Source organism: Balaenoptera physalus (assembly GCF_965194825.1).
Source record: "Balaenoptera physalus genome assembly, chromosome: 18".
Lineage (NCBI taxonomy): Eukaryota > Metazoa > Chordata > Mammalia > Artiodactyla > Balaenopteridae > Balaenoptera > Balaenoptera physalus.
Window position 1 is genome coordinate 56,731,608 of NC_138899.1, and position 24,874 is coordinate 56,756,481.

At 37.0% G+C, this 24,874-nt stretch overlaps 1 protein-coding gene across 4 annotated transcripts in view; it reads right to left on the reverse strand.

The window, feature by feature from the left end:
- Positions 1-24,874, reverse strand: part of VWA8 (von Willebrand factor A domain containing 8) — a 356,490-nt gene that overhangs the window by 92,122 nt on the left and 239,494 nt on the right. For all 4 annotated transcript variants that reach the window (XM_082435350.1, XM_082435351.1, XM_082435349.1 and 1 more), the window contains 4 exons: positions 24,232-24,386; positions 19,617-19,809; positions 12,215-12,296; positions 8,375-8,579 (listed from right to left, as the gene is read on the reverse strand). In XM_082435350.1, the coding sequence (XP_082291476.1) occupies positions 8,375-8,579; positions 12,215-12,296; positions 19,617-19,809; positions 24,232-24,386 (635 nt within the window). The remainder of the gene's footprint in view (positions 1-8,374; positions 8,580-12,214; positions 12,297-19,616; positions 19,810-24,231; positions 24,387-24,874) is intronic.

The following is a 24,874-nucleotide window of genomic DNA, read 5'->3' on the forward strand; positions in this document are numbered from 1 at the left end:
GCTAGTAGGGAGAAATTTCCAAATGTCAGCACCAGAAAGGCTTTTCTCTAGAGTCACAGATGTAGAACACAAACTTATGGTTACCGGGGGTAGGGGGAGGTAGGAATAAATTGGGAGACTGGGATTGACATATACACTATATACACTATATAGATAACTACTACTATATAGATAACTAATAAGGACCTACTGGGGAACTCTACTCAGGACTCTGTAATGGCTTATATGGGAAAAGAATCTAAAAAAGAGTGGATATATGTGTACTTATAACTGATTCACTTTGCTGTACACCTGAAACTAACACAACATTGTAAATCAACTATACTCAAATAAAAATTAAAAAAAAAATCACTTGATAGGATACAAATAGCTTTCCTATGGATAAACAATGTACTAATTTTAATGTAATTTTGTACGTTAGTACATTTTTACTTATCTCCTTATTAACTTAATGTATCTCAAAAATGATTGTTTCATCCTATAGACTGCATTATTTGTGTATATTGACTCAAAATGATAAGAAAACAAATAAAAAAATATTTTCCTTAAGAAATAAAAAAGTGAAAAAAAGAAAGGCTTTTCTCTTGGGCATGTCAGTTTCCAGAAAGGATTTTCCCAATCTCCTGCTTAAGGGATATAAATATGGATGCCAGCTTCATGAGATCTAAATAAGGAAAGCAGACCTTCACTTTATCTTCTTGTTGGCTATATGGTCTCACTCCTGTCTTAAACTGTGCAGATCTCCACTATGGCTCCCGTTTCTTGCAAGGGTAGAGGAGAGCCGGCTGCCCAGGTGCATAAGATGGAGGAGAAAATCCGTATTTCTAAATGGCCTCTATGTGGGCTTTCAAGTAATCTGCCAATTTTCAGTGCTGCCCTATACTCTAACCTTCTTTGGAACATGGTGTCTTCAAGTCCTGATGCTTTATGGGCTTCCATAGAGTAAAGCTTGCATCTCCCCCCCAGAGGAATTTTAGGGTTTTAGTTCTCTCCAGTCACTAACTCAGTCATCACCTACACATGTATTTTTTAATCCTCCAAAGTGTTTTGCATCTCTAATCTTGTGGTTTTGTACCTTTTTTGATCCTTTATTGTTTTCTTACTGGGATTTTGGTAAGAGGCAAAACTAAACCTGTATTCGATTTGTCAGGAGTCCCTTTCCCCTTCCGTAAAAACCAGATTCTGGTATTATTTTATCTTAAAACCACTTCCAAAGATAGAGTTAAGTATTCTTTGCTGTCCTCCGGTCCCTTAATCATGCTTCCATCACTTTCTTCACCACACTGCACCATAGTTTATTTGGTTATAGCACTACTTGACTGTAAGTTCCCTGGGTCTGTACCTGTCTCTTATTTATTTCTTTATCCTAGTGAGTCTAGATGATCAACGAATGTTAATTAAATAAATAAATGTAAGAATGGGTGGAACTATTAAAAGGGAGAGGTTAGAGATGGCACTTGAGGTTAGAGATGGCACTTACAAGCCCTGAACTTGTAAGGAAACAGAAAATAAAAAGAGAGACATTTTTAGAATGTTATAGAGACAAAAGAACGTTGTATACAGAAAAACTAGGAAAGACAGCTCCAAATTTGGCTTGCTTTTTACTGTTCTCAGGACTCGGCTAAAGATGATGTATATTTCACTGTGTGTTTTTTGGTCCTGTTCTAATTTGTCTTTTGAATAAGGCTAAACACTATATTCCTCTGCTGACAATTGTCCTACCATTGATTTCCTGCTTTTCTTCAAGCTGACAAGTTTAGGCCCAGACCATTTTTTCAATTCCTTTTTTGGGCCTGACAAAACTTTTCCTAAACAGGATTATAAGCAAAGCTCTCTTTCAACACTAAGGCAGATGATGAATTATGTAACTCACTGGGTCATGATGTAATAGTAGGTGTTTGGGTAACACTGCTTCCTTTTAATTTGGCTTTGTTTCCATGTAAGTGTTAAAGAATTCTGTAGCCCAATATTACCTAACTTCTGAGTTTCTAATTTTTATTTGTTTACTAAATACTTTGTGACAAGTATGAATGCATTTCACTCTTACAACAACTTGTAAAGTACACTGGGATTGTCTTTATATTATGACTGGAAAGTGAAAATTAGAAAGAATGAGTAATTTGCCGAAGATCACTTAAAAAGTGGTACGTGGATTTGAACATGAGTTTGACTACTTAAAATTTCATGCTCTTAAACAATAGGCTATACCACTTATAAATAAAATTACAATATTCTCTATAAATATAACAGCAAGGTTTTATTTCTATAGCCATTGTGATGTGTTGATTATACATAACTATATACATAATGAGCTTAGAACCACAAAAATTCTAGAGCCATTGATTGTCAACATATTCATTGCATTTGATATCTCAATTTATAACTGATATATTACAGAATTAATTTGTTTTCCTTTATACTTTAAATAAATAGTACTAAGATTACTTCTTTACTTGCTGATTATATTGTCAAGCAGTATGCAATGGGGATATAGTATATAAAATAATGATCTTAAGGTCTGTCATGAGAGAAAGGAGTTGAAGTATTTCTGCTGCTGATGATTTGAAAAGCAATTACCTAAGTTTAGGCCTTTTCTAAAATGTAAAAGCTAAATGATATTTCTATTTTTAATATTACTTTAAAACTCTAATACCCATGATTTTCATAATTTTTACGGTTATCTTTTTTGTTGGATATGCACAAAAGTTTAATGAAAACTCATGGCCTCTTTAAACTCATAAACTTGTTGATTTGCTTGTCTTGGGAAGGTGGCTGTTGATTTAATTTTAGTTACATTTAGCAATTACTGACAAATTTGTGATCCAATGGAAGCATTACTTCTGGAGGAATGTAAAAATCGACTGGCAATTTCCTTCTGAAAGAGTTTATAAGAAAGGAGGCCCTTATGCACGAACCCATGAGTGTTATCCCACTTGAGTATAGACTTCTCTCCAATTCTTTGCTCAAACTGAATTCTTTGTTCAAGAAGAGCATTGCTAATCTGTAATTGGGACAACTGTAGGCTTCCACATCTCCCAGAGATATCATGACACCATCTTATGCGTGTTCTCAGTACCTCTTTCCCTTTTCTTTTGCCTTTCTTTCTTCTTATCCACATTTCCGTTGTCTTATTTCTGAAGGACCTTGCAGTCAGGTAACTGTCATAATTCTCCTTGGGGAGTTAGTTAAAGGCTTAATCAAGCCAGGGGCATGCTGGAACCAGATTGTACTAGTTTGCGAGAGATGCTTGCTAAATATTCAGAGACTTTGTGAGTAGATTGTTAACCTTTGGTAGCTTTAAATCAGCCATGGAAGGAGTATTTACATCTCGATAACTGGCAAACATTGTAAACTGCCCCCCACCTTCCAGAGAGCTGGGCTGTCAGCACTCTACTGGGTAGTACACTCTCCAGGGGATCTTGCATTTTCATTAGGTAAGCCTGAAAACCTTATTCAAAGTCTAGATTCAAAATGAATTTCTATGTTTGGGATTTCTCTAACAGCAATAAACAAAGAAAAAATCATTAGAGGCACTGACCAAGTGTTACCACATAGGCAAATAGCTAGACCATCTTGATGAAAACCACTTCTACTGATATATCACTAGGAGATATGGTGGGAAATTATAAAAAAAAATTTTAAGAAGTATTGCCTTTCTGGGCCAAGGAAGATTCCCAAAGATATATGTACGTATAACAGTCCTATAAAATGTGTATCACTCTATAACAATGAGCCACTTAATCAGACTGTTAAGTGTTTTCAGAATTGCTGACCAAAGCTAAGAGTGAAGTACAGGAGTGGAATATGACCTTTAAGAAGAACAAAGAATTGCAAACTTTCACAGAAGATCTGGAGATAATGTAGCTTGTAGAGTCAAAAACTAAATTTACTAATAGAGTACCAATTAAATAATCTTGTGGTTTCCAAAACTGGAAGTGGGCCTTAACATTCTTAAAAAATCATAAGCGTTGGATGTGTAGTTAAAGAAAAGGCTAGGCCTAGTTACCAAAGTACAGCAAGTGACATTTACTCATATTCCTAGAATATCTTCTTTGAAAGATTAGGTGCTTAGTATAAACCGGTTATCTTTTCTATGTATTTTTGTCTATGCCTCTCTCTATTTTCAATATTTACCGTAACTACTGTGTACCAGGCACTATCTTAAATATAAGGGTCAATAAGTTCCAGTCCCACACTGTTTCAAAGATTCTATCAAGTTTTAAAGTATACAGTTAAGGAAGTATTATTCAAAAAGGCCTCAAAGAGATTCTACGAGTAATATATGAAGGATTTAGTTTCTGATTAGTTTATGTAATTAGACAATAACATTTGAAAACTGTAATCTTTTAGCCTTTTTGCTCCTGCAAGAAGAGTCACCAGGAGCTTTTTAGAGAAGATGATTTGATTTCTGAGGAAAACTGTGGTGTAGCCTTCTTGGGAGGAATCCAAATGTAACTAAATAAAAATATGAAAACTATGCTTTATAGAGAACACTATAAAACCTAGTCAGAAAAATTTTGCTTATAATTAACCTGTGCTTCTGAAAATATCGAGTCTAAAAGTAGTAAATATGAATTCTTAATAATGGGTCCTTAGACTACAGTTATAGTGATACTTTGAGTTTGTTGTTATAGTTGTTTACTATAAGAAAAACACATGTTCCTATCAAAGCATGTAAAATTAATGAACAGATTTTATATGAAGCTCAAAATATACTCTCTTGCAAGCTGTACTCATTAAAGAAAACTATCAATGAATGCATTAAACAGAAACAAAAATTCAAAGCAACAATGGCTTCAAAGCTAATACCTCAAGAAGGCTGATATGTAGCAAAGTCATAAAGGATAGGGATAAAACATGTAACTGACAGAGTTTATCTAAAGATAAACAGTTCTTTTGACACCAGGCAAAGGAATCAGGGAAAGATGGGGGCCAATAAGTGGTGAATGGCATGGCAGATTTTCTGCCTGGCCTTCACTGTTGACCTAAAGGAGCATCTCATGACCAATAAGAACCGCTGAAGAGGCTTGTATAAACCTCCCCTAACAGCAGGTCTGAGGCTGCCTCAAACTACTGGAGTGTAAACCAGGCCTTTTAATTTCTATGATGTAAAGTAAGGCCATTTGGCCACTAGATGGAGATCAGGTTACTCTGCCATTGACAGGGAAGCTGCTGGCAGTCAGCAAGAGATAAGTATGGTCCTGAGAACATATTCTCTTTTCTCAGTACTTCTATGGAAGGTATTTTCCAAGAGCCCAAATCAGGAGCAGACCAATGTTGAATAAAGGGTCCATAAATGAGGAGTGGGTTGAGGGACTGATTAGGAAGGCAGCTGTAAAAGACACATTTTTGCTTGTTATTACCATTGCTCCTGGAATGATTCAGATTTAGATTTGGTTGTACAAACTACTTGTAAATAGTAACATAAGCTGGTCTAAATAAAAGCAATTAAGTATGCTGTCTCATTATTTACCAAGCAGTGAGAAGGAACAGGAGAGATGTGACCAAAAATTACAACAACGGCAGATTATTTGGACAATGAATTCTGTCTGTTTAGACATAAAGATATATGCTCATATACTTTGTTTCTCAGTTTGAGTATGTATGTAAGTGTATATTTTCAATATCAACAAAATGGATCAAGGAACATCAGAGATGGAAGGAGAATGTTAGATAACATTCTAACATTCTAATTTTACAAATGGAACTATCATTCAATTCTGAATTATGTAACTTTATTACTGAATAAGTCTTATTTCTATTATAGCTGCACTTTGAACTGGAGACATAAAGTTATACATTTCCTAGAAAATGTTTGGTTTGTAGAAGGATCAGATACTGCCTTGTATAATATAGTGGAGTATTTTGATTATTTTTGAGATGTTAGATACTATATTTCTGTTCATTTCTAACTTAGAAACTATATATATTCATTCAATACTTATTCAGTTACAACTGATAAACTGAGACAGTTAAAAGAATTCCATTGATACAGCCACTATGGAGAACAGTATGGAGGTTCCTTAAAAAACTAAAAATAGAACTACCATACGACCCAGCAATCCCACTACTGGGCATATACCCTGAGAAAACCATAATTCAAAAAGAGTCATGTACCAAAATGTTCATTGCAGCTCTATTTACAATAGCCAGGACATGGAAGCAACCTAAGTGTCCATCATCGGATGAATGGATAAAGAAGATGTGGATGTGGCACATATATACAATGGAATATTACTCAGCCATAAAAAGAAACGAAATGGAGGTATTTGTAGTGAGGTGGATGGAGTTAGAGTCTGTCATACAGAGTGAAGTAAGTCAGAAAGAGAAAAACAAATACAGTATGCTAATACATATATATGGAATCTAAGGGGAAAAAAAAAAAAAAAAGGCCATGAAGAACCTAGTGGCAAGACGGGAATAAAGACACAGACCTACTAAAGAATGGACTTGAGGATATGGGGAGGGGGAGGGGTGAGATGTGACAGGATGAGAGAGTGGCATGGACATATATACACTACCAAATGTAAAATAGATAGCTAGTGGGAAGCAGCCACATAGCACAGGGAGATCAGCTCGGTGCTCTGTGACCACCTAGAGGGGTGGGATAGGGAGGGTGGGAGGGAGGGAGACGCAAGAGGGAAGAGATATGGGAACATATGTATATGTATAACTGATTCACTTTGTTATAAAGCAGAAACTAACACACCACTGTAAAGCAATTATACTCCAATAAAGATGTTAAAAAAAAAAAAGAATTCCATTTGTTGTCAAAAAGCTTCAATTTCGTATATATGAGTATAAACAAGCATATTTGTCTACTGTGTACCAATCATCATGCTAAGAGCTGGAGATACAAAGATGTACAACAGAGGCAGGAAAGTCACTGGGAAGAAGAGAGTTACATGGTTAAAACACAAATAGGGGTTAATTTTTGTACCAGTGAAGACCCGTTATCAAAATCACGAGTGACACTCCTTTTAAAAGTTCTGTTGTGAAAGATAAACTTAATTGTTATAACCTTGTTATAACACATGAGAAATTGAAATAAAATATAAGAAATTCAAACACAATAGTATTTACTATGAGGCATCAATTACTGTAATGAAAAGAGGAGCTTCATTCAAAGGGAGAAGAAACTAATCTTCAGAATAATGAAAGAAGCAGAACCATAGTTAATTAATTTTCTAATTACTGTTATGGATAGTGACCAACATTCAGTCTGTTACTGGGATAGATCCACTGCACTTAATGACATGTTCATTTTAGAGTAATACATTTGTTTTAGCTTAATTAAATTAATATACTCATACCCTTTCAAAAGGATTTGGGGCTGCTGGCCTATATTGGTTTGCGATTTTCAAAATGTTCCTATAATCTAAGAATATGTATTACTCATTTACAAATACACACACACACACACACACACACACACACACACACACACACACACATATTTCTCCTCTAAGGAATATCACAAAAATAACCACAGAAAATAGTAATTATTAATCAGATATCAATGGAGTAGTTTGTAGAAATTTCTTATCTTGTTAACTGGTTCTTTACAGAGCAACACATTTGGCAGGAACCTACCTTTCTTTTTGCTGGATAGAAATGAAATGTAAACAAAGAAGTTTTCCTCTGAAGGTTAAAATAAATAAATTACAAATAAAATAAATCCTTTTATAATAGGGTTTAGTATTTATGGGTACACAGCCTTCCTCACTGCTCACATTAGTTCCAGACAGCAACTAGACTAGTTGGTGACTGAGCCATTTCTGGAGCTGTGGAACTTCCTCCCTCTGTGGTGACCTGTTCCCACATTTCTTTCTAGGGCAGGGTTGGGTCTACTTATTATGACTGCTAAACTTCCATTCTCTGGAAATAAGGAGGTTGGTAAAAACACATCTCTATTGGATGCATAATTCTTCTTATCTTCTCTAGTCTAAACGTTTTGGCCTTACAATAATGCGCTGCGTTTTAGATGCTCAGTATTTCTGTTTCCTTGGTAGCGATGGGGAGATGCTGACGACAATGGCAGAAGTGAGAACAGATGCAAAGGTGGTGCTGGAAACTGATTAATGCTTAAGGTTAAAAAATAAAAAAGTTGATGATTGTATTTGCATGTTGTGAGGTGAGGAACCTATATATTTAAGCACTGACAGACAAAAAAGGCACATGTTTACTTTTTCACTATCTGGAAGGATAGATCTGTCTTTTTCTATTACGAGTCCCAAAATTATTTTAGCTATTTAAGTAAACTACATTTGAGTCACTGGGCCGGGAGTTTCCACGACTGTGGCATTTGCAACTAAATGAATGAATTTATAACTGAATGTGTACCCTTAAGAGGTAAGGTCAATTCAAGTAGTACCTGCATAAGTCTGTCACCTTCTTGCCCAATCATGTTTCTCCATTCCATGAGTGACCGCTGCAGATGTTCCAGTCCAGTTTCCCAAAGCCGGATGTGACCTCCCATATCAACAGTGACAACGCCACCTTTGCCCCACTCAGCCAGCAGTGCATCTGTGTCCGAGATAGTAGATAGCCACGTGGTATATGGTGAGAGAAAGTCTGATCTGCAAAAGAAATCAGTGTTCAACCAGTGAAGTCCAGGTAATGAAGTTAGTTTAACCTGATTTCAGGTTCATTAAACTTCCTACAAAGAATTCTCATAGTTAAACAACAAGGACCTACTGTACAGCACAGGGAACTATACTCAATATCTTGTAATAACCTATAATGGAAAAGAATCTGAAAAAGAATATATATATATGTATATGTGAATCACTGTGCTTACACTTGAAACTAATGCAACATTGTAAATTAACTATACTTCAGTAAGAAAAGTAATGCTTTAAAAAAACATTCTAATAGTAAGCACAATTAAAAGATAAGATACCAACAGATCCACATGTAAGGAAAAACTACATAGTTATTTACTGGTTATTTACATATTCCTGTATTTGTAGATCCTGGATGACATTAGCATTCACTGTCAGGAAGAAAGAAACTCTAAACCAGCCGACACCTCACCTACCCTCAGTGCTGGACACACTCCTTAGGGGTCTAAGGTCACTGCTGAAACTGATGTCTTGTTTATGTGCTTTAATTGCATTTGTATTTAATATTTGCCTTTTCTAACTTAGAAAGTTATATGGATTTATAATAAAGAATTTATATATTTCTTGTATTATATATTTCATACATATACCTATTTCTGATATATCAGAAATAGTCATTTCTAGGAATGCAACTTTTGCCTATAAGAGTCAACTGCACACTTCCTTTACCTCAGTATAGCTTTCACTATACAAAAGAAACACAGATTATAAATTCTAATTACCAGTGTTGGCTCTCTAAATACATCTGATATTTTCTGTATGAAATAAATGGTCTAAAGGGATGATCTAATAGATAATAAAAACATAATACACTATCAATGTAGATTTGTTAAAACCACGAAACTACTACATAGTGGGTAAATTCTTATAATATACTAAAGAATAAATCAAGGCGACTTTAGCCTTTTTATCAGGCTGCCTTAGTAGATACTAAACACAGAGTGACAAAGCCAGCCATTGTGGAACATGGAAGTCTTAGAAAATGTTTATATGAAGAGAACAAAAACAGTAGGATGGAAGAAGTGTTTCAGAACTACTTTACAGTACTAGAAGGACTCAACGAAGGTAACATTTCATATAATACAGGATTCATCTCATGGTGCTCTCTCAAAAAATATTTGCCTTAGGAAAAGAATTAGTAGGTACAGATGGCGAAGCAAAAGGCTACTCAAGAGTAATGAAATCTATCCACCTATGATGCTTGAAATTCTGCCACAAGTGCTCAATATGTATGATTCTATTGAGCACAGTACCTACTGGTTGCTTATTTAACTCTCCACCATGAAACTTTAAATTTACAGGGGCAATTTCTTCAGTATGTCAAAAATGTGCTTGAAGATATCACATATTTACTACAACTTGCACACCAGGTCTAGACTCTCCTCTTCACCTTTTTAAAAAAAATGCACATTCCCCTTATATATAATAACAAAGTCTTTAAGGAATACATCGAATTATAGTAGAGTGAAGCCCAGATTTATATACTCCCAAATGTCAGAGCTAAGTAGTATCATTTTACAAATGCAAAAAATACAAAAATTTGAGGAATAATACTCACATTTTACTGAGAGTGAAAGTGATGTATTTATTTTGGCCCTGCAGTCACATATAGTTTTACTGTGTTTTCTATTATTTGAAGTTAGCCATCAAATGGAAAATTCCTGCTATCTAGCAGAATACTAAATTTAAGCAACCAGCAACAAAACTGAAATCCAGATGGGTTGTTCCCTTGGATTACATATATGCCAAAAACGGCAATAGTTAATCTCAAGAGAAACTCAGGATATACTGATAATGAACAGACTCTAAACCACGTGGCATTTGAAATATGGCAAGTCCAAATTGAGATGTTCTGTAAATGTAAAATACATACTGGGTTTCAAAGACTCAGAAGAAAAAAGGAATGTCAAGTATTATTAAAATGTTTATATTGAATACATTTCAAAATAGTAATACTTTAAACAGAATGGGTTAAATGAAACACTATTAAAGGTAATTTCACCTGTTTCTTTTTTTACTTTTCTAATGTGGCTACTAAGAACATAAAATTACATATATGGCTGACATTCTATTTCTACTGGACAGCACAGCACTAAATGAATGAAGTATGGTGATCGGCTGGCACTGGCTGTATATATATAGCTGCCCTTCCAGATGTTACTTCTATGGCAGGTATAACATATGGTTCATACAGAAAGTTAACAGAGAAAAGCACTGAAATAAAAAGCTAGGGCCAATTAGGGAGAAATTAAGAGAAATATTGAAAAAAATCATCATGTTTTAGAAATGTAAAAAAAAAAGTTCTTTTCTTTTGCTACTTGAACTAATAGTTTGTTTTAATGAACATACAATGGAATAAGAAATTTCCCCAAATGACGAAAAGCTATTTTTCATTAAACTGACACATTAAGATGTTCCAAGAAGGCATTCTTATATATGTTGGAACAAGTAAATCTATTTATTTGGATAATACTTTTATTCTTCATATTTCTCGAACCTGACTAAAAGGTCCTAAGAAATGAAACTGTGTTTCTGAGTTATTTTGTACTGTCATGCTGAGTGATTTTCTTCTGGGAGTTGGAGGCGTGGGTCAACAGGAGGTCTGGTGACGTGTGGGTGACTGACAGGTGTAGCTGGCCTTCCTCTGACATTGGAAGCCTCTCCAGGCTCCTTTCCCCAGGATTTTGGGTGAGCCTTTAACCAATGTGTTGTGAGGCCTCAGTTGCCTGTGAGGGAGTACATGTTAGGAGGGGATGTGACATCAATCTGTACAAAAGCAGGTACACACTTAGGTTGAGAAAGGGAGATCAGGCACGGATGCATCCAGAAAGGGATGGGCTACAAGTGAGGACACATGTGTCTGTCAAGGAAGAAATGGAGTGTCATTGTTTCTTCTTTTATACCCTTAGTCTAGTTAGTTTGAATGCTTTGCTTCCACTGTTGAACAGTAATAAAAGCAGCCAGTGGAAATGAGTTCCATTCCAAATCTCTGGAACCCTTTGGCTACTGTATAGCCTTCACAATGGTAGATGCTCAGTTACATATTTAAAAACAATATTAAACCAATGCTATTTAAATTCCTTTGACATCTTGAATACATTTACCTCAGAAAACTAATATACGGAATTAATAAATACGAAAATTTTTGCTGTACTAAAAAATGCTGTTTCAAAAACATTTATCATTAGGACAGATCAAAAAGGAGAAATGAAGGCTTGAAGGCTGTTAGACTTATACCTAGGTAACATTTGAACTTTTTTCCAAAATGAAAATAAAAACGGCAGTAAAGAATGCAGAACAGGGACTTCCCTGGCAGTCCAGTGGTTAAGACTCCATGCTTCCACTGCAGGGGGCATGGGTTTGATCCCTGGTCGGGGAACTAAGATCCCGCATGCTGTGCGGCATGGCCAAAAAAAAAAAAAAAGTAATGCAGGACAGCAAGATATAAACCAACTGTAATTGAAAAAAGCAAAAAAGAGCTTGCTATTTAAGGAAGCAAAAGGCACACATTTATTCGGAGTACATGATAAGAATTCACTCATTTTTTTAATCTGACACACAGGCCAGGAACAAAGGTGAAAACAGATTACCTGGGAATAGGGATGTATCGGAGTCTCTTTGATTGGAGATCAGTGACTTCTATATAACCAGCTGTTTGTGGAGGGATAACATCTGCAAACAAGTCAAGACACGAGCCGAGTGTTAAATTACTGTATGATACAAAAATAGGACCTAAAGAAAGCATGGATGCTGCTAAAAGTGGAATGAAGTTATCACTAGCGTAGAGCAGAACTCTGGGTCCCACGTGACAAGGTCCTGGGCCGGCCAATTCCAGCCTTGAGGCTAGACTCTCAGAATTATGTTTTTGTCAGGGAAATACAGAGACTGTGAAATAGATGCATGTTAGTGATTCTTTACTGTCAAGAGAATTACCTCAATTCCTTTCATTTTCTTTGATAGCTTCCCCAGATGGGTCAATGTTTTAGCACTTACAGTTTATCTGAAACTATTTCATCATTTGAATTCTCTTTTTCCTTCCCAGGAAATCACAACAACGACGGTATAACACAGTGGAATCAGCACCTACTTTGAAATTGGACTGGCCTGGTAGAAAATCCTGGCTCTGATATTTCCTAACTATGTTTTACGCTGGCCAAGTTAGTTCTCTGAGACCTGCCTTCATCATTTGTAAAATGGGGATAACGACAGCATCTGAGCATCGCAAACATTATTTGCACCCGATTAGTAGTTGCTCCACCCACAGTGGCTGTAATTCTTAGGACTCTTCAAGACAAGAAAAGGTGAGGTGAGGATTGGGCAGTGGGGCGAGTACTCTGGGTCATGAAGAATAGGAAAAGGCGGGGAAGGAGAGGGTGATGAGATATGGGGGCCAGAGTCCTCAACTCCCATTCCAGAGTTGTTTCCCAGCAAATTCCAGGCGTTTACTGACTTTTTCCCCAAAGCCCTGAGTACCACCACCAGGCTCATCATCACCAGCTGCCACCATTGTGTCGGGAACACTGCATCAGGAACACTGCTTAGTCTTTATAGATAGTGTTTTTAACACTGACAACAACAAAGACCTTGGATTCCTGTTTGAGAGATGAGGAAGTAGAGACTTACAGAGGTGGTATAATCATGAGACTTGCCTGGAGAGTGATAGAGAAGGCTTTCAAAACCAGGTCTTTCTTCTGGCCTTAAAATCTCTGCTCTGCCCACCACTCCACACAGATCCTACCTGAGCTGACCGTAGGGCAACAATTTAAAAATGCCTTATTTTACAAAATCTTGGCCACCAATGTCTCTTTAAAAAAAAAAATTCCCCTACAAAGAACCCATACTCTTAAAGATTTTTGTCTGTTGTCTACCTCTTACTACAACTTCTGATTAGAATGAGATATCCGGAATGTCCACATTGAATTTATCCAATGTAGTTTACAAAAAATAAGAAACTTGGCATTTTAATTTCATGTTTGCAGCTGAAGATTTTTGAGTAGGCCATCTGAAAACCTCAATATATCTCTTATTTATTCATCAAACGTGGTTGAGCTTACTTTGCACCAGACACTATACGAAGCATTGGGGATACACAGGAAAGAGATGTGTGTGGTTCCTGCCTTGTCTGAGGAGCCCACAGCATAAGGAGGAAAGTTCCTTTTTTTTTTTTTTAAATCATTGTGAGCCTTTAGGGACTTCGAAAGGATTCTAGGGTGGGAATCATAGCCCTGGGGCCAGGTATGAGCTGCAGAGCTAGGCAAGGAGTGGTCCCAGAGGGCAAAAGGGGGCAGGAGGAAGGGAAAGTGATGTCCACGGACAGCAGAGAGTAAGGAAAGAGAGTTACTATGCTAACCCGACCACCCAGCTGAATTGGCCATCCTCAGATAGCCATTTGTATAAAGCCAACATGCTTATCGTAAGTCATGCACCACCTGCATTGGAAACGTTACCTGGGATATAAGGTCAGTCTTGGACAAAGTTTTGCACCATATATCATTTTTGACAGTTCCTGCGGCTAGCACCTAACTGAAGTGGGTTGAATTACTTATAGACCCTGGTTCTTTGCCAAAAATGACCAGTTACTGAAGCTGCTGGGATGACTAGAGCTGCCTAGCTAGCCAGTTGCATCTGGCCTGCCATTTACACACACTCTCTTTTTCACAAGTAGTAGTATTAGGCTGAGCTACCGCCACCAGTGCTTTTAGACTGCCTGAGAAAGCAAAGTAAGCCAACTTATTTTAAGTATCTTTTTTTCTACAGCTTTCTTTCTTTCCTTTTTTTTTTTTTCAATGTGCAAGTGAATTCCATGGCATAAAGAGGATGAGAAAATGCAATAATGGCTGTGTCTATTTCAGGAAGGAGAAAGCAAGAATTTTATTCCTCGTGCTAAAACATATTTTCATGTATCAGAAAAGGCAATTTGTGGCTATAAAGCACTTTAAGGGTGGTGGTAGTGATGGTAGTAATGGTAAGGCTTGAAAAATAATCAGAATTGATGTTTCCGGATTTGAAAATAAATCAGCTCAGAATACATGATTGAATTAAGGAAGTGAAAACCGTGGCCAGATTTCCCTCCAAACTTAGCCAAATCGTTGTCTATCCATTTTAAATGTTTCAAAACTGTAGAGAGGATGGAGGTTCAGTAAATTTCCATTACATTTATAATCCAGGTGGATTTCGAAGAGAGGTATAAATTATATTTCAGGATTAGTTCACTAACGATTAAAGGGAAGTCACTGCCGCAGCATTTACTGTGCGGTTCCCATATAGAGTGGGGACAGCTTAGACACACAGTGCCAAGGTTAGGAGGGGGTATAAAAACCGTCAGACAAAGTAACCAAGAGCATTTTCAGAGGGAAGATGAAATTATATAAAAAATTCACTCCTTCAAGCAATGTAATTTGATGTACTTCTGTTAACTACTAGGTTAAATGCACTTCTGTGTTCACAGATTAAAAGAGTGGTGTGTGCCCTGAGATTGTGCTGATACCAAATCTCTGAATTTACTCAAAGTTCAGAAAACAGTACACTGCTTTCAATCGAGTCATTATTTTGTATTTAAAGAGCTGAGGCCTATGATTTAAAGTATTAAAAAAAAAAGCTAACATTTAACTAGAAGGAAAATGATTGGAAGAAAGAAGTAAATCTCTCCCCATCTGCATTAACCACAATTTATACCATCTCTGTAAAAGCCACCAGGAGAGTAGCCTTTACAATTGCTATTGATTTCTTTAATAGAAGGCTGATGTGCATTAGTTCCTGACTAATCAGGTGGTGGGATTCCATTTACTTTAAAAAGATTAATTTAGTTTGAATTATCATTAGAGATCTATAGGCACATAGATTAAAGAGCCAAACAGACTGAAGGAAAAAATCATCAGCCTTGACTTTACTCCTCTCACCCCTCATTTTCTGCTCTCCGAGATGCTTTCAACTTTTTTTTTTTATAACTTTATTTATTTATTTCTGGCTGTGTTGGGTCTTCGTTTCTGTACGAGGGCTTTCTCTAGTTGCGGCAAGCGGGGGCCACTCTTCATCGCGGTGCGCGGGCCTCTCACTATCGTGGCCTCTCGTGTTGCGGAGCACAGGCTCCAGATGCGCAGGCTCAGTAATTGTGGCTCACGGGCCCAGCTGCTCCGCGGCATGTGGGATCTTCCCAGACCAGGGCTCGAACCCGTGTCCCCTGCATTGGCAGGCAGATTCTCAACCACTGCGCCACCAGGGAAGCCCGCTTTCAACTTTTTAAAGCTGTTTCTTTGGTATTCACCTTCATCCTTATGGTGCTGTCTTCATGTTTTAGTTCTAGGCATTATTTACATTATTTACTCTTTACAGCTGAGCTATGTCTTATAATAGTATTATTGCTTTTTCTTTTCATGGAGTTAATAATCATGCTTTGTTGTTGGTTTAGTTTTTCGTGTACCTAGCACAAATTTATCCTCGAAGTTTTCCCTATGTCAAAACGTCTTAATGTGTTCAAATAGTTGGGTTTATCAACTTCACTTTCTTGGAGGCATCGCTCCTGAAATCTTCCCAACTTTTCTAATCCTAACTGGTTGATCCCTAGGCCTGTGCACAGCTGGCATCCTGAGATCTCCCTTTACCATTCTCTTAGGATTTTTTTTTTTTTTTTTTACAGCCCACATTTAAAAAATTCTTCCTGGGCTTCCCTGGTGGCGCAGTGGTTAAGAATCCGCCCGCCAATGCAGGGGACGCAGGTTCGAACCCTGGTCCAGGAAGATCCCCCATGCCGCGGAGCAACTAAGCCCGCACACCTAGAGCCCGTATTCTGCAACAAGAGAAGCCACCGCAATAAGAAGCCCACGCACCGCAACGAAGAGTAGCCCCTGCTCGCCGCAACTAGAGAAAGCCTGTGCGCAGCAACGAAGACCCAATGCAGCCAAAAATAAATAACTAAATGTATTAAAAAAAATTATTCCTTTGTGTCAGACACTAACCTAAGCACTTTCTATACATTTGGAATATTTAAGGAACATTACCTTAAAAAATGAGGGTAAATAAAACTAGCAACCAAGAGAAAAATGGCAAAAATATATAAACAGGCAATTTTCAGAAGAGTAAATCACAACATATAAAAAGATACTCACACTTACTAGAAATCAGGGACGTGCACAATAAAAGGTCTGACCTTTGCAAGAGAAGATGGGGATGGAGAGTAGCCTCATCTTTTATGCTGCTGGAACAATAACTTTGGGTAACAATTTGGTAATTTCACTCTTAGATATATACCCTACAGACTCCCTACATATACACAAGGAGACTGGTACAAGAATACTTGTAATAGCAAAAAATTGTAAAGAACATAAATGTGAACCAATAGAGAACAGGTGAATAAATTGGCTGTACTGTATGTACAGCAGTGAAAATGAATGAAGTGTGGATGATGACAAAGATTCTCTCCTTTATCAAGAGAGTCTGGTATTAGTGAAAGGACAGACACATATTGTGTTGGCCAAAAAGTTCGTTTGGGTTTTTCCATACCATCTTATGGAAGATGTTATGGAAAACCCCAAACGAACTTTTTGGCCAACCCAATATAGATTGATGGAACACAAACGAAAATCCAGAAACAGACTCACATATATGGTCAGTTGATTTTCTGCAGAGGTCCAAAGACAATTGAATAGAAAAAGGACAATCTTTTCAGCAAATGGTACTGGAACGATTGACTATCCCAATGCAAAACAAGTCTCAATCCACACCTTGCGCCATATAAGAAAATTAACTCAAAGTGGAGTACAAATCTAAGTGTAAAATCTAGAAATATGATATTTCTAGAAGAAAACATAAGAGATTTGGCCCTTCACCAAAATGGGAGAAAATGTTTGGAAAGTATGTATCCGATACTGGACTTATATCTAGAATATATAAAGAACACTCAAAAATCATTAAAAAGAAAGCAAGTAATCCAATTCAGAAAGTGGGCAAAAGATCTGAAGAGACGTTTCACTAAAGAAGATAGATATGAAAGGATGCTCAACATCATTTGGCACTAGGGAAAATGAAAATTAAAATCATAAGGAGGTATCATTACACACCTGCTAGAATGGTGAAAAACTGACAATACCAAGCACTGAAAAGGTGGCAGAGCAACTGGAACTTTCACCATTGCTGACAGGAATGCAGAATGGTATTGCTATTCTGGAAACCAGTTGGGCAGTTTTATCGTATGACATAAAAATGCCATTCCTACATATTCACCCAAGTGAAGCAAAAACTTATGTTCACTTAAAAATCTGTGCAAACATGTTCATAGCAGCCTTATTAATTATTGCCAAAAACTGGAAACTATACAAATATCTGTCAACTTGTGAATGGATAAGCAAACTGTGGTATATCCACACAATGGACTACTACTCAGCAATGAAAAGGAACACACAACTGGTACACACAACATATATGATTCTCAAATATATAAAATTAAGTGAAAGACGTCAGACTCAAAAGACCACATACTGTGTGATTCCATTTATATGACATTCTGGAAAAGGCAAATCAATAAGGACAGAAATCAGATCAGTGGGGGTATGGGGAGAGGCAGAAGGCTTGATGGCAGAGTGGCATAGGGGAGGTTTTTGGGGAGATGGAACTGTTCTCTATCAGTTATGGTGATGGTTACACAACTGTATGTATTTGTCAAACTCACAGCACTATACACTAAAAAGGGTGAATTTTACTCTGTGTAACTGGTCCCTAATAAGAACAAATGAGAACAATAAAATACTTAAATAACAACACTCTGTCTGATGTGTGGAGAATAGGGGGTGGGGGAAGAATGGAAGAGGGAACTCTGTCAGAGGGCTACTGCAGCGTTCCAGTTCAAGATGGTGGTGATTTGGATGTTGGCAACTCAACTGTAGACAAGTGGGTGGATATAAGGTATATTAAGGTTGTATCAAAAGGACATGGCGATTGATGATGATGTGGAGGATGAGGGAGAAGCATCAGGGCTGACCCACAGGTTTCTGGGTGGATGAAGGTGCACTGAATTCTGGTATAGAATTTCTTGTAACTCCTGGAGTGCTCTGTAATGCCTCTGTACCTTTCTCGTGGGGTTTTCTCTTCCTAGAACAATTCCTTCATTTGATTCCCTCCCATTCATCTTTCAAGAGTCAGTTCGGAATCACAAGCCTGGGTTGTAAGCTTCTCCTCTGTGTTTATATATCACCTTGTGAATATACCTATTGCACTGCACTGCAATTGTCAGTGTATCTACCTGCCTCTTTTACCATAAAAAACATTCTAAGGAAATGGTGATTTATTTGGAAGGAACTAATTCTAACATTATCATATAACCAGGACTTTTCAAACCCAGTAACAGATTATTATAATGTGTTTAGTATTATATTTATGAAGTCCACACTAATATAATGAATGTAAACACAGGACAATATTACTACCACTATGATGCAAATAATAATCAGTGGCTCGATGATCAAAAATTTTCATAATTATCCTTTATGATGAAAGCCGGTGTGGTTCAGTAAGAGTAGCTGTGGCCTTGGGTTGGAAGACTTTGGTGCAAATGTGGGCTCTGCTGACCACTGCTGGGGAGAACCCTAGCAAGTTACTTTACCTCTCTGTCAGTTTCCCTGCATATAAACTTGAGAGTACATTAATGATAGAATGGGAATTTGACGATTAAATGAATTTATGCAAGGAAAAGTGATCAGCACAGGACCTGGTGTAAGTTATGCAGTAATAAACATATGTTGACTTTGAGAGCATTGGTAAGTGAATCAGGCTGCATAAGTCCCTGGCCTTTAGACACAGGAGTTTAAGGCAAAAGTCTTAAACTCCTATGAGAAGTTTAGTGAAACCCTTCTGAGCACATATAGGTCTTTTTAGTTACTAAACTCTGTTAAAATTATTCATATTCATAAATATAAAATGATAATGATAAGTTAAATATCCCTACCAAAACCAAACTACCTTTGACTAGCTTGATAAAATAGGAATTGGTAAGTTTCTTACCTTTTGGGTAGATATCTTTTAGAGGGATTTCTCCTGGGGGCAAAATCCTGACTATCTGATTAGTATCCAAAAGAGTCACACAATTGCTCTGCTTTGGAGCTCCAATTTTCTTCTTCCCTCCATAGAATGTATCAGTGACCCTTGATTTATGCAAAGATGTTGGCCTTTTCCAAGAATAAACTTCATTAGGTGACTAAAAAACAAAGGAGAGAAATTCAAGCACTGAAGTATTATAAACTACATTCACAACTTTTACAATGCAGTCCTTTGAGCAGATACCAGTGGTAAACTTATATTTCACAAATATAAGAAAATCAAATTATTCCTTAACCTTTTTGAATTTGGTACAGAAGATAGCTGCTTCATCAATAATCATAATTTTCAGACAAGTGTGAAATATGCAACACATTTTTTATCTTGAAATGAATTATAGCTAAAATGAGGGAATATAACAATACAGGTAATTTAAGTAACTATAAATAAATAACTATCCTATAGCATCCACTATCTGGCATAAGGAATAGTATTACCAGTATTTCTCAAGCCCCTGGAGGACCCCTTTTCAATCACATCTCTTTCATATTCCCTAGACATTAATTCTTCTGGAATTTTGTGTTAATTTTTTTCTCTTGCTTTACTTTAAATTTTTACCACATATATATTTATCCTTCTCTACTCCAAGATCACAGATATTCCCCTATGTATTTGTTAAACATTTTGAAGTTTTGCCTTTCACATTTAATTCCTTAACCCCCCAGGAATTTATTTCTGTGAGTGGTATGAGGCAGGGCTCCATGCTTGTCTTTTTTTCACATGGATAGCTAATTGTTCAAATATCATTAACCTTTGCCCACTGATCAGCACTGTTATCAGAAAAGTTTCATGTATGCAGGCAGCTGTTTCTGGGCATTCCATTCTGTTCTACTGTATATTTTTCTACCCCTAGGCCAATACCATGTGGTCTTAGTTACTAAAGCTTTATAATAAGCCTTGAAATTTAGTAGGGCAAGTACCTCTGCTTTTTATTCTTGGTTCTTCTTCAGAAATGTCTTGGTCATTGTTTGCCCTTGCTCTTCCATAAACATGTGTGAGAGTTGCATTTGCACTGCATCCTTGTCAGTACTTGGTATTGTCAGTATTTAAATTTTTTTTTAGCCATTCTAATAGGCAATAGTAGTATCTCATCATGGTTTTAATTTGCATTTCCCTAATGACTAATGATGTTGAACATCTTTTCATGTACTTAATTACCATCCATATATCCTCTTTGGTAAAGAGTCTGTTCAAGTCTTTTGCCCATTTTTTTTAATACATTTACCTCTGATTTTATTTCTATATCTACTTAAATACATTGAAAACCATGAGTTCACCCAGATACACACAATTCCAATCCAACCACTACAGGACTCATTCTAGTTTTCTTTCCTTCTGTATCTGTAACTCCCTTCTTTAAGAGTGAGAAACCCAGACGTCATTACCCTTCATATACTTACTTTTTGGCTCAGTTCCACTGTATATGACTCATCTCCCATCTCCACCACTAACTTTCCCTTCCAGGCCAATGCCCTCCTCACTCTGCTTGGCCTGATAGCCCACACTGAGCTATGCACACGAATCAACAAACTCTTCACCTTACTTGGGCTCCCACATCCCACACCAGGCTGCCCCTTCATGGGGTGCCATCTTCATCCTGGCTGGACTTGATTCCCATTGCTAGTTGTTACTCCCTCCCACACCACAGATACCTTGCTCATCTGCTCAGCCTCTGACCTCTGACACCTCATGATGGGCCACTCTGCCCATTTTTTATACTGGATTATTTTCTTACTCTTGAGTTTTAAGAAATCTTTATATATTTTGGATACAAGTCCTTTGCTGGAAATGTGATTTGCCAATATTTTCTCCCAGCCTGTAGACTGTCCTTTCATTCTCTTAACAGTGTCATTTTTACAGAGTGGAGGTTTTTTTTTTTTTTTTAATTTTTATTTATTTATTTATTTATTTATTTTTGGCTGTGTTGGGTCCTCGTTTCTGTGCGAGGGCTTTCTCCAGTTGTGGCAAGCGGGGGCCACTCTTCATCGCGGTGCGCGGGTCTCTCACTATCGCGGCCTCTCTTGTTGCGGAGCACAGGCTCCAGACGCGCAGGCTCAGTAATTGTGGCTCCCGGGCCCAGTTGCTCCGCGGCATGTGGGATCTTCCCAGACCAGGGCTCGAACCCGTGTCCCCTGCATTGGCAGGCAGATTCTCAACCACTGCGCCACCAGGGAAGCCCGAGGTTTTTTTTTTTTTTTTTTTAATTATTTTGCTTTTTTTTTTAATGCTATTCTTGTCTGCTTACATTCTTTTTATGTATGTATGTATGTATGTATGTATGGCTTTGTTGGGTCTTCGTTTCTGTGCGAGGGCTTTCTCTAGTTGTGGCAAGCGGGGGCCACTCTTCATCGCGGTGCGCGGGCCGCTCACTATCGCGGCCCCCCTCGTTGCCGAGCACAGGCTCCATATGCGCAGGCTCAGTAATTGTGGCTCACGGGCCTAGTTGCTCCGCGGCATGTGGGATCTTCCCAGACCAGGGCTTGAACCCGTGTCCCCTGCATTGGCAGGCAGTTCTCAACCACTGCGCCACCAGGGAAGCCTGAGGTTTTTAATTTTGAGGAAAGTCAAAGTATCAAAAAAATGTCTCATGGATCATGTCTAAGACGCTCAGAACAATGTTTAGGAGAAGTGGTGGTAGTGGGTATCCTTGTCTTACTCTTGATATCGAAACAAATGCTTTTAACGTTTCACTATTGAGGATTCACTATGATACTTGCTGTCGGTTTTTGTAGCCATCTGGTAGTAGGTTAAGAAAGTTATAATAAGTTCATAATAATTTAGGTGCCTTTGATAATGCTATAAAAAGTTAAAAAGAGATGACATGCCCTTTTGTGAATAGTTTTGTGAAGAATCAAAAGAAATTCACATAAAGTCAGAAAGGTACTGTAGTATATAGTAGAAAGGATATGCATTTGAGGGACAGTCACCCTTGAGCTCAAATCCCAGCTCCCTTATTCAATATCTTTGTGGCCTGGGGGATATATCCTCTCTGTTTTTGTTTCTTTATCTATAAAACCTTGTGCAATTGTTGTAAAAATTAATTATCATGTATAAAATGGTTTAGAATAGTACAGTGCCTGACTTGTGTTGGGGTCTAAAAAATATGACTGCTCTCATAAAATGCTGAAAGGCTGTCTAACTGAATGATCTAATCTAATGCTGAAAGGCTGTCTAACTGAATGATCTAATCTATCATCAAACAAAAATTCATGAACATCTCTGATATGTGGGTAATAAATATAGGGGATGCAGCTTTTAATTTAACAAGGTCACTAGTCCTACAGTCTACAAAGGATTTCTAGAGGGTCAATATAAACATTACCTTATACTCAGCTTTCTTACCTTTTTATAGTGACATTATATTTCTATACTAATTTCTTCAATCAAAAGATCAATTTTTAAAACAGTTCCGCCTTCAGAAAAGTAGCTCCAGTATTTTCTCTACTGATAGCAGCAAGCATTGTAGAAAGCATATTAAACATAACTCTTTCATTTAATCAAGGCTGCCGTAGATGCTGTATTCCAACAACATGTTTCATTTTCAGATATATAATCCACAGCAAATGTTTTTTACTTGATAATTAAGAAGACATAAGGCAAAGTCCTAAACCACACATTATCCATCGGGTTTTGGATTTCAAAAGTCTTATACCCTGAAGTACTCATCATTCATTAATTACATTAAAATTTTGAGGCATGTGAGACTGGTGTACTATTAAGCAGAGCCAATATTTTTTATCTTTAAGTGATTCTATCATCCCACCTAAAAGCTACAAAGGAAATTATGAAAATTAAATGTTTAATCAAAACACATGGAGTTACATCTAAGGTTATTAGATGGCAACTTGGGCTGAAATAACCTTTATATTTCATGTTCCCACATTTCCATCAGGGGAAGATGGTACCTAGTTTCACCTAGAGTCAATTATGAATAGCCTCTTCTTTACAGATAATAGTAAATAACAGCAGAAGGATCCATTTAAAAGCAAATTAAATTGAGACCACCAGCATTTATAGTATAATCTGGATGCAGCAAAGATATAAATCAGAGCAAAACTCAATGGAAAGTGAATTAGTGTTCATGAGTGTTGAAAAACTTAACCTACAGTAATGAGACTCCAACATATTCCACTTTAAAAAATTCTAGAAGAAATATTATTTTGTTAGTCTCAAATTGTCCCTCTTGACAGATGACATGAGCACACATTAAGACAGCATGATATAAAATCACTGTCAGTATGTTAAGTATTTACCTGTCGCATGAACTCCCATGTATGGAGAATACTGGTTTTCCTTTACTAAATTATATAATTGCACTACAATGTATATGTTAATTTTTAACAAGCAATGAAACCATATAGAATGCATTTTTTAATGACTGGTCTGGAAAACAGAAGGTTGATGTGAAATGTTTACCAGAAAATCATTACGTTTTTAATTACCCCTCAAATAGGCTTATAGAGTATAGGCCAAAATGGGGGGAAGAAATAGTTATTCAATCATTTAAGAAATTTATGCTTACCATGAGATCTGGGAAACCAACAACGACTGTAGCATAACTATTCTCATCTGAGAGAATTCGGTTAGGAGAGGCAATCTTTTGTCCCACAGCTGAACTCAGATTTTCAGATGATAGTTGATAACTTGAAATTTTATGAGGTATGCTGAAGTCTGTTTCTAAAAAGTGTCAGAGAAACATTAAACACCATATGCCCCTGAAGTGCTCCAGGAACTAATTTTTGCAAGATTTCATTCTCACCAACTCAAACAGAAAAGCACAAATCAAAAAATAGAAAACGCTTCCAATTACACTCATGGCTTTTTGTCTGAGAAAACTCAGTTTTCACGATCATGGCATCTTCTCAAAGTGATTTCAAGTATTTATTCAAGAATTCAAATTTTTATTAGCAATCAAGATTAATATAATAGCACTCTGCAGAAAGAGGTGAAACTGGCCCAAACCAGTCTTAGCAATGGTATATTTTAGAATTTTTTCATAATTACTTTTCACCCCCCCCCAAAACTGTGATGAATAAAGTAGAAATACTGATGGTCTGTGTAAAAAAGAAATGATGCAATCCTAAAATAGACTTGGAACCTACATATATGTAAACATTCTGACTTGTTAGTTTAAAAATTTCAGAGACAGAATTTAAAAGACGATA